The sequence below is a fragment of the Anopheles cruzii genome, chromosome 3 (assembly GCF_943734635.1).
Source record: "Anopheles cruzii chromosome 3, idAnoCruzAS_RS32_06, whole genome shotgun sequence".
NCBI lineage: Eukaryota > Metazoa > Arthropoda > Insecta > Diptera > Culicidae > Anopheles > Anopheles cruzii.
This window is the reverse complement of record NC_069145.1, coordinates 5,876,446-5,887,137: the sequence shown is the minus strand read 5'-3', so window position 1 is coordinate 5,887,137 and position 10,692 is coordinate 5,876,446. Positions and strand designations below refer to the sequence as shown.

At 52.7% G+C, this 10,692-nt stretch overlaps 2 protein-coding genes across 2 annotated transcripts; both read left to right on the top strand.

Moving 5' to 3' along the window:
- The first annotated feature begins 436 nt into the window (after nt 1-436).
- On the top strand, nt 437-4,489 carry LOC128270503 (NAD(P) transhydrogenase, mitochondrial-like). Its single transcript, XM_053007910.1, has 7 exons — nt 437-585; nt 660-771; nt 1,031-1,185; nt 1,257-1,397; nt 1,466-1,919; nt 1,985-4,088; nt 4,169-4,489. Exons 1-7 carry the CDS (start codon nt 492-494, stop codon nt 4,310-4,312), a joined length of 3,204 nt encoding a protein of 1,067 aa, XP_052863870.1. The 5' UTR covers nt 437-491; the 3' UTR covers nt 4,313-4,489.
- A 429-nt stretch (nt 4,490-4,918) lies between these two features.
- On the top strand, nt 4,919-10,493 carry LOC128274080 (cilia- and flagella-associated protein 43). The gene is made up of 13 exons (XM_053012166.1): nt 4,919-4,947; nt 5,012-5,280; nt 5,343-5,716; nt 5,784-6,979; nt 7,045-7,435; nt 7,507-7,631; nt 7,691-8,036; nt 8,111-8,548; nt 8,615-9,117; nt 9,178-9,424; nt 9,488-9,616; nt 9,678-10,093; nt 10,160-10,493. The coding sequence occupies exons 1-13, from the start codon at nt 4,919-4,921 to the stop codon at nt 10,491-10,493; spliced, it is 4,797 nt and encodes a 1,598-aa protein (XP_052868126.1).
- The last annotated feature ends 199 nt before the right edge of the window (nt 10,494-10,692 follow it).

Below are 10,692 nucleotides of genomic sequence, written 5' to 3'. Positions count from 1 at the left end.
TGTAACGGCGCGCCCGGTCGCTCTGCCTGCGCACACCATCCACCAGCCGTGAGCCGCTTATCTCTGTTTGTTACGTTCTAAATTCTCGCATCCCGCGTGCGTGCGTGGCCAATCCTGCACCCCTCTGTTTGTGTGTGTGTGAGCGAGTGATCGACGTGAATTTGGTGCTGTGAACGACTTGTGAACCTCACGAGCCCGATCAGACTGCATCCGTTTCGATTTGTTTGCGTCCACTTTTTCCCACCGACCGACGACTCGGAGTGCTTCAATCTTTGGTATGTGTGTGTATTTGAAATGATTTACATATAAGACCGCGATCGCATCTTCGCTGGATCCGCATAATTTTCTACCCCGATCAAGATGATCGATCGACGTTCGTTGGTGTATTATCTTGTTTTTGCAACGTTTTATTTTCGTCCCTTACAGTGCCAGATTGATAACGCGGGTGCGAGCGGGACAGCAGTGACCGAGCGAGGCCACCGCACACAACGATGACGCGCGGAGTGCTCCGTCTGTGCTGCCAGCGAGGAGATGCATTGCTGCATATTGCCGTGAAGCCGGTGCATCCTTTACGGCTGTTTTCAGGTAGACGCCTTGCTCGGTGGGAACTCTCTCCGTTGTCCGATTGGTTAACCATTTTGCTGTTTGTTTTATTTTAGGTAGTGTAAAGCTACTTCAGAAAGATGGCAAACCGGCCACAGCCGTTAAAGGCGTCCCGTACTCGAACCTGGTGATCGGTGTGCCGAAGGAGCGATGGGTCAACGAAAAACGGTAAGCATCGTACGTAGGATATGTCGATATGCGTTTGGGTGGATTGAATATGCAAACCAAAGCAAAAAGAATTAGCTAAGTGAGATGTGTTTTTGTACCCAAACGGAATCCTATGCCAAAGTGCAATGCAACAGAAACCCTTGGGCGTAGCACGCTATGTTGATCTGCAGCGATGCGACATTCCGATCGCGTGACACTACGTTTTGAATGGTTGATCATTTTTTATAAGAATTGTTCTTCATACTCCCGTTTTTTGTAGAGTTTCCGTAACACCGGTCGTCGCCGGGACACTCATCAAGAAGGGCTTCAAGGTGCAGGTCGAAAGCGGGGCTGGTGTCGGCGCAAAGTTCCGTGACACAGACTACGAAGCCGCCGGGGCCAAGATTGTCGATAATAAGAACGCCTTCGAAACTGGTTCGTGCGCAGTCAAACACGGAGAAGGACGTCCAGTTTCTTATTCTCGGCTCCCTCTTTTTCGTTTGCAGACATTGTGCTGAAAGTGCGCCAGCCGACCGAGAATGAGATTCCGAATCTACGTGAAGCATCGACACTCATTTCCTTCCTCTATCCGACGCAGAACAAGGATCTGATCGAAAAGCTGGCCCCGAAGAAGATCAACGCTTTCGGTGAGCATGGCGGAGCCTCTTGCTCAAGAATCCTGCGTGATCTAAGATAATCCCATTTAATCCCGCAGCCATGGATGCCATTCCGCGTATTTCGCGTGCGCAAGTTTTCGATGCACTCTCGTCGATGGCCAACATTTCCGGTTACCGTGCCGTGATCGAGGCAGCGAATCACTTTCCGCGCTTTTTCACTGGTCAAATAACGGCCGCCGGTAAGGTGCCACCGGCCAAGATTCTTGTCATCGGCGGCGGTGTGGCGGGATTGGCAGCAATCGGTCAGGCACGTGGTATGGGTGCGATCGTGCGTGCCTTCGATACACGGCCGATCGTCAAGGAGCAGGTGGAGAGTATGGGCGCCGAGTTTCTGACGATTAACATCGCCGAAGACGGCTCCACGGCCGGTGGCTACAGTAAGGAAATGAGCAAAGAGTTTATCGAGGCCGAGATGGCCCTGTTTGCGAAGCAGTGCAAAGAGGTGGACGTCATTGTGACGACGGCCCTTATTCCCGGTCAACGTGCTCCGGTGTAAGTAAACGGTAGACGGTCCAAACGGGAGCTGCCCGTGTTAACCGTGCGCATTCCCATTCCAGGCTCATCACGGAGGAGATGGTGAAATCGATGAAACCGGGAAGCGTGATCGTCGATCTGGCCGCGGAAGCCGGCGGCAACGTGCAGACGACGGTGCCGGGAGAAATTAAGGTTTTGCACGATGTCGTACACGTTGGGCTGACCGATTTTCCCAGTCGCTTGCCCACGCAAAGCTCCACACTGTACGCCAACAACATCTCCAAGTTCCTGCTCTCGATAGGCGAGCAGAATCACTTCAACATCAATCTCGAGGACGAGGTGGTGCGCGGCAGCATTGTGCTACGGAACGGGAATCTGATGTGGCCTCCGCCGGTCATTTCCGTATCCGCGAAGCCCCCGCCAGCCGTAGCGAAGGCTGGAGCTGCCATCAAGGCGGAACCACTGCCACCGAACCCGTTCAATGATAAGCTGAAAACGAGCCTCATCTACTCGAGCGGGCTCGGAACGTTGCTCGGTCTCGGGGCGATCGCGCCGAACGCGGCATTCACCACGATGATGACCACCTTTGCCATGTCCGGTATCGTGGGATACCACACGGTGTGGGGAGTAACTCCGGCCCTGCACTCGCCCCTGATGTCGGTGACGAATGCCATCTCCGGCATCACGGCCGTCGGTGGTCTGCTGATGATGGGAGGTGGCGTGATGCCCACGAACACGATCGAAACACTGGCCGCCAGCGCGGCCCTAATTTCGTTCATCAACATCTTCGGTGGCTTCCTGGTGACGCAGCGCATGTTGGACATGTTCAAGCGTCCGACTGATCCACCGGAGCACAACTATCTGTTCGGCATTCCGGCGGCGGTGTTTCTGGGTGGCTACGGACTCGGTGCCCTGCAAAATCTTCCGGAAATTCACCAGATGGCGTACTTGGCGTCGAGTTTGTGCTGCATCGGGGCACTGGTTGGACTGTCCTCCCAGAAGACGTCCCGGTTGGGCAATGGATTGGGCATAATTGGTGTAACGGGAGGTATTGCGGCCACCCTCGGCCATATGGCCCCCAGCACGGAAGTGCTGATGCAGATGGGTGGTGTGGCCGGACTCGGTGGCTTGTTGGGATCGATTATTGCAAAGCGAATTCAAATTACCGATCTACCCCAACTCGTGGCCGCTTTTCACAGTCTGGTCGGAGCAGCAGCCGTACTGACTTGCGTGGCCACATACATGCACGACTTCCCCACGCTCGCGACCGATCCGGCGGCGAATGTCCTGAAGACGGCCCTCTTCCTCGGCACCTACATCGGTGGTGTGACGTTCAGCGGTTCACTGGTGGCTTACGGTAAGCTGCAAGGTGTGCTCAACTCATCGCCACTTCTCCTTCCCGGGCGTCACTGGATCAACGGTGGTCTACTGGCGGGTAACTTGGCCGCAATGGGTGCCTTCTATATGGAACCCTCGATGGCCGGAGGCCTGGGTCTGCTCGGAGCAACCGCGGCTATGTCCACGGCAATGGGTGTTACGCTAACGGCGGCCATCGGAGGAGCCGACATGCCAGTGGTCATCACAGTGCTCAACTCGTACTCCGGCTGGGCGCTGTGCGCGGAAGGATTCATGCTCAACAACAACCTCATGACGATCGTCGGTGCGCTGATCGGTTCGTCCGGTGCCATTCTGTCGTACATCATGTGCAAGGCCATGAACCGATCGCTACCGAACGTGATTCTCGGTGGATACGGTACGACCTCGACGGCGGGCGGTAAGCCGGCGGAGATTGTCGGCACACACACAGAAGTAAACGTGGACGGAGTGGTGGACATGATTCGAAACTCCAAGAACATTATCATCACACCCGGCTATGGGCTGTGCGTGGCTAAGGCACAGTACCCGATCGCGGAAATGGTCACCCTTTTGAAGGAGCGCGGTAAGAAGGTGAGGTTCGGTATCCATCCGGTGGCGGGCCGAATGCCCGGACAACTGAACGTGCTGCTAGCGGAGGCTGGCGTGCCGTACGACGATGTGCTCGAGATGGAGGAAATCAACGACGACTTTAGCGAGACGGACCTGGTGCTGGTGATTGGCGCGAACGACACAGTAAACAGTGCGGCCGAGGACGATCCCAATTCGATCATTGCCGGTATGCCGGTGCTGAAGGTGTGGAAAGCGGATCAGGTAAGCGTCGCTGGTGGGAAAAGAAAGAGCCACGGGGGCACATTATTGTAATCCGATCGTTTACTTTCCTCCTAACACAGGTGGTCGTGATGAAGCGTTCCCTCGGAGTTGGTTACGCGGCGGTTGACAATCCCATATTCTACAAACCCAATACCTCGATGCTGCTCGGTGATGCAAAGAAAACGTGTGACGCTCTGCTGGGTAAAATTAAGGAAGAACACTAAGCCCTACTGCCAATATCACTCTGGACGAATCCCTTTCACCCGGGGTGCCGGATAAAGGGATTATAATGCAATTGTAAAGTGTGCATTTAAGATTTTTACGAAAATAACGTGGCCATACATGTTAATTTTTTTAATGACGCATTATGTATTATACGAAATAAATTCTTTTTACGAGTACTGTAACTGTCTTTCTTTAGGTTAATACCCGAAGCTTTCAAAAATCAACTTCATTCCGGCGTTACGAGCGTTACCGACTATTCTATCCACGGGGGTCCAAAACTTTGCTTGGAATTTTTTAATATATTCAGACAAAAAGGATTGCAATATTTAAAATACTGTCAATTTGGATTTTGTTAATGAGTTATTGTATCATTTTACACAACGTTAAGTCAACTTCAACGACAATAGCTTTAACTTCAGCTGTAGCATGGCTATAACTATCAACCGCCAAGACAACCGCGGTCGGTTGCTAAGCAATGTTTCAAGAATGCCGTAACTTTATTTACCGTTCCTTTCTACTCTTGACGACTAGCAATCTACAAGGTTTACGTTAGTGAAAGAACTGAAAGGTTAGTTTCGCGTCAAACTTCTTCGAAACTTAGCGAAATGGATACCATCATCAATACGAAATCACTGTAAGATGAAAAACATTGCCTCTTGCCTTCTTGGGTTGCTTGGAGTTTTGCACGTTCCTTTCAGATGGATGAAACCGGGCGCCGTTGAGATGGTGTGCATCGTCGGTAACGCCGCCATTGCCGTGGGTCTCGGGAGTCACATTCTGTTTGTGAATTTGAAAACATCGGCCGAATCACACTACCTTGCCAACTCGGCGCAAGCGGGCAATGGTGTGGCCTGCATCGCGGGTCACAAACTGTTCCCCATTCTGGCGTTCGCGGAAAGGTGTCTCAATCCTCGAATTGTACTGATATCCTATCCATCATTTGCGGTGGTTTCGGTTCTGGAAGGAGGTACGAATCGAAGGTACCAAACGCACGACGATGTACTGTATTTGTTACGCTTTTTCGCACAGATCAAACCCAATGTTCCTATATTGCGTTGTGCTTTTCGGAGAGTGAATATCTCGTTGCGCTAACCGGCGTACCGGACTACTCGATAGAGGTGTACACTTGGCGCAGTAAGGAACTCCTGTGCAAAAAACCATCGTCCATCCTTTCCGACCAGCAACGGTTGATCTGCAGTCCGTCGTCCACCTTTGCCGTGTGCCAGTACGCGGCACGCAGAACACAGATGAAACTGTGGGAAGTTTATGGAAACATTCGCCTCAGTCGGCTGATCGAACGAACCATCCAGCTGGAGTTGGCCAACGATGAGTTACCGTTCTGCGTCGTGTTTCTTATCGATGGCAATCTTGCCGTGGTAAATCAAAAGGCGAAAGTCTCGATCGTAAGTCTGGAAGGGGTCATTTGTAACGCACCGTGGTATGATCCCCGTTTCCTGACCTCCTGAACAGGTTTCATCGTCCACCGGGCAAATAGTGCAAACGATCAACGTCCATGATGCCGACCCGCCCGAGTCGGGCGACTATATTCCGTTCCTATTCTACTGCAAAGGAGGTCTGTTCGTGAGTGCTCCGGAGGGGCAAGTTAAATTCTACCGGAAGCAGAAGGGCACGTGGAACTTGCTGTGGACCACACAGTCGGACGCCCCGTACGAGCAACTGGTACATTACTCATCCAGCGAAGGTTTGCTGGGTGTTACGACCGATGGAATCATTATGCGCACCGTCCTGGACAATGACGTCCGCAATGTGGAGTTTCGCATGCTGAAAGACTTGGACATAGGCTACGGTTATGGAGGGATTTGTGGGCACCACAAACAGATGGCAGGCATTAAAAAGGACGGCACAATTCGGCTTATGAAGCTGGACAGTGGTGCTGCCGGAAGTACTACTCATGTATCCCTCTTGCAATGCATCGCCAGCCATCCGCTTCTACCGGTGCTGGTGGTGGGCACGGCCAATGGCACACTCAAGGTGATCGTAGTTACTAAGGAACAGGTCAAGGAAGTGGCTAGTCTGTACCTCTCCCGGCATTCCATCGAACGGGTCAAGTTTGATATCGTTGATGGCGATTTCTGTGCGGCCCTGGACAAGGCACGGAATCTTTCCATACTGGCCATCGGACCATCTTTTGAATTAAGCCTCGTCCAGGTGCTGAAAAATCACCCCGCCGTAAACGATCTCTTCTTCTGGTGCAGCGCTGAAGAAGTTTTGTTTGTCGAGCCGATCCGGTGTGCGGAAGGAATTGGCTACAAACAGATTGAGTTCATCGTCAAACAGCACACGGCGGAGGCGGCCACAGCCACCACACTGGCAGCTCCCCATGAATACACCCAGATGCTACCGAGACGATCGCAAGCGACACTGTTTCTGTACGCACACCGGATAAGGTCGAATGTGATCGATATCCTAGAACTTAGGCGATCGGGTGGGATCTTGAGTGTTGTGATTGAGAAGACCATAACCACACCCCAGACTGCGTTGCACCTGGAGCTTGGTGTGGACGAGCGATATCTGTACGTTTGGTCGATCGACGGCCAGCTCACACTTTACGATGTCCAGGCAGACGAGAAACCGCTTTGCCGTTTGAATTTCGACGGACGCTACAACGGTGGGATTCATCAGGTTTCACTGGACGCCAGAAATGAGTATGTTCCATCGAGATTCCTGGGTCCTTAGAGGATAACAACCCATAACCGGTTACCTTTTCCAGACTTCTGATTGTGCTATGTCACAGCGGTTTGTTGATGGTGCTGAAATTGCTCCAAAACTTCCAAAGGAGTTCGGCCAGGGCGTCCTGCGAAACGGTTATGGCTTTCGATGCGAGACTGAGCGTGTTGGAGGGTGCAGATAACACGCCCCTTGAAACGGGTCCCCAAAACGACAGCACTGTCCCGTGGATCGAACGAAACGAGCTAGAGCGTGGCCAAGCGAAAGGTAAGGTGTTTGAGCCGGAGCACGCGGCAATCTTTGCCGAGTTCATGGACATCAAACAACACCTGAAGCAGCTTGTGGATCGCAACGAAATCGTGCCGCCGGAAGAAAGATTCCCGCTGCAGGAGTTCAACCTGAACACGGAGGCAACCGAAACGCTGACGCAAAAGGTAACGTTGGCCCGTCAGTCGGTCCGGACGACTTTTGCGGTGTGTTAAATGCAATCTCCGTCGTGTTGTAGGCAAATGAAGAAAAGAATGTGGAGAAAGTTCGATTACAGCGCTTCATAGCATCGCAGGGTACAATCAACGAGAAACTGATCGAGAGTTGCTGGTCAACTATGAGCAAAAAGCCTGTGAAGATCAGGTACACTATCCAAAGTACTAGCTTGCAGGAATCTTGCCATAAGCCCTCATGTTTTGCAGATCAATGTTCAAGCGATCGTTGGTGGAAAACTATGCGATGTTACCGAGCAGCGATCTGAGACAGTACCTGGACAAGGTGCGTGTCTACCGCGACACCGAGTTGATGGCAAGCCATGACGCGCTGTTACCTTGGAAGCCCACGCCTACCTACCAGCTAGAATCGATCCTCAACCGTGATCCCGACTACGGGAACGTGCTGGACAATTTGGCGCGGGCAACCATCAAGAAGTCGTACACTTTGTCCGGCACAACCACTCACCGATTCTTCGATCCGTACCACTTGCGCTACGATCAGCTGGAAGTGGTAACCTTTGAGCAACTCTACTTCGAACTGATTTGTGGTGATGTATGTCGCGAGTAGGATAAATGGCGCATTTAAGTTTCATGATGCCGAGGATCCGTTTATGGTCTCCCTTCCAGATGGAGATCGAACAACTGCGCGTTTTGTTTAACAAGAATTTCGAAAAAATTAAGACACTGAAGGAAGAAGAAATGGAGTTGGTGCTGAAGCGCAATCGAAGGGCACGTCACGTGCAGCAGGAGCTGGTCCTTCTGGCCCGACTGATGGCCGATCGAAGCAAGGTGGAGGTGTCCGATATCGAGGATCCGCGCTACGAGCCGGATGAGCGCCCGGAAACAATTATCCACACGGAGGATACGGAAGTCCCGGCCGCACCGTACATAAGTCCGAGCGCTGAGCATCTCCTGGAGCTGGAACGTCAAGAACGCGAGCGGCGACAACGGGAACTGCTGGCAGACGACTTCAAGGATCGGGCTCTGGTGGTCATGATGGACGGAGTGCTGGAACATCGCTGGGAGGATGAGATAAAGAAAAGCCTTCCGCTGCCACAGTGCCTCGTAGGTTGAACTCTACGGAAACCCGTACGTTGGGCAGTATTAAGAGCTTATCTTCGACATTGACAGGAAATTGGCAAAGAGCCACAGCACTACAACGAAACGGATATCCGGGAGGTGAAGGAGTACGAAGAGCAGAGTGAATTACTTTATCAGGAGCGCCTCCGCTATCGTCGGATGCTGCAGGACGAGGGCCGAGAGTTGGCAGCCAGCCTGGATGATCAAATCAAGCGTTTCAACACGTCGGTGGCCAAGTTGATGCTCGAGAAGATCATTGTCGAGGCGGCCATCAGACAGGAGGAGATGCGCATACTGCGCGCCACGCTCTACAACCACTCTCGGCTCGTCTACGAAGCCAACGGCGAACGGTTGCGGGAGCAGATAGACCAAACGGCCAAGTACGTCGATCTGATCACCGACATGACGAACGAGTTCCAGGAGAAGGCTGCCGACTATAAGAACACCTACGAGACACTGCGCACCAAGGACCGGTTGTTGGACAAACAGTTCAAAATCAACTTTTCCGACACGGCCCAGTCGGCGCTGGTCGACCAAGCGTACAAAATCTTCAAGTGAGCTGACCAATAGACATATTTGAGAGGCTCTAATAAAAACTGTTGTTTCCCCGACAGACGCAGACCTAAAACCCAGCTGCGATCGATCGTCACGGTGTCCATTTTCCAGGACATGGCCAAAAGGATCGTGGCCAAGAAAACGGCCGGAGCACACGGGAATCTGCTGCTACCGAAAGAGTGTACCGATTACCTGGGCCACTGTGAGACGCTTGATCAACCGTCCAACTGTCCGGCCGGGATGGACAGCAGCCTGTGGCAAACGCTGATCAAAATGCGGCGCATTAAAATCGAGAGCGAGTTTCGGGTACGTAGCTAGTGGCCGTATCAGGTCAAGTCAGGTCTAGAAGCTCACTTTGTTAAATTTTAGCTAAAGAGCTGCGAGTTGATGCTGTCGGATACGGAGGCAGCTATCGGGGCCTTCCAACGGGAGATAACCAACAAACGCAACATCCTAACGGCTTTCGAGCAAGCTTTGGAACAGTTGCAAAACGAAAGGGTATGCGTTCCGTCGCGGTGCCTCTTACCGATTCGCTAAAGTCTAACGCCTTGCACTCCAGTTTGAAGATGCCACCAATCGCTCCGTTCAGCTGGTCATGAAACGGGGCTGGATCGAAATTGAGCAGTCCGGCCGGGCGATCGATTTCGCCAAATGCGTCCTGGTCCACCGGACGGACGTGGAGGACATCAATGTCATCATTAAGCGAGCCGGTGCCAAGAAGCTGAACGCCATGATGAACGCAGCTCTGTTCCGCCGTAAGATCATCTACCAGGAGTGGGAGCATCGGGCGCTGAAGCTACAGTTGCGCGACCTGCGCGATCAGCTGGCGACGGTCGAGAAGTGCAAGATCACCAAAGAGGTCCAGAGCTGGCTGAAGATGAAGGGCATGAAGCGTACCGAAGACCTCAGCCAGGTGGCGCTGGAGAAGAAGATACGGAGCGCGGTGCAGAACGAGGAGGAACTGCTGCAGGAACTGTGAGTTGATTTGGGGGGAACCGGTGGTCAACCAGAAACTCGAGCCAGACTCTATTTTTGGAGCAGGCAAATCTCCCTGGAAGACATCGAGCAACGGATTGCGGCGAAGCGGAAGGAAAACAAGCACCTCGACCAGCAAACGCGCGCCCTGAATGTGGACGTCACCGAGCAGCACCTGCAACGGGACACGGAGCTGGAGCAAACGGAGCAGAAGGCAACCCAGGACCGGATGGCGGCCATCGTCGAGCGGGCCCGGCTGGTACGCCTCGTGCAGGCTCAGCACACCCACATCCTGGAGCTCGGCACGATGCTGGAGCTACAGCGCCTTAAAACGTACCCCACGCTGACGGCTTCCACGAGTGTCATGGCGCACAATGCGCACCACTTGCTGAGTAACTGAGCGGGGCTCGTCTTGAATGCTCTTTAAGTCTAAATATTTTTGATTAAATTGAGGTTCTCCCACTAACACTTAATGTTCAGTCGAGAACGCCCCTTTGGAGTTCCTAGAGGGTAAAAAACTCCTTGCGAATGTACTACTAATATCGTATTCATCGTGACAGCGGAGTGCGTGACGATTTTCACCTGCAGCACGAAAAAGG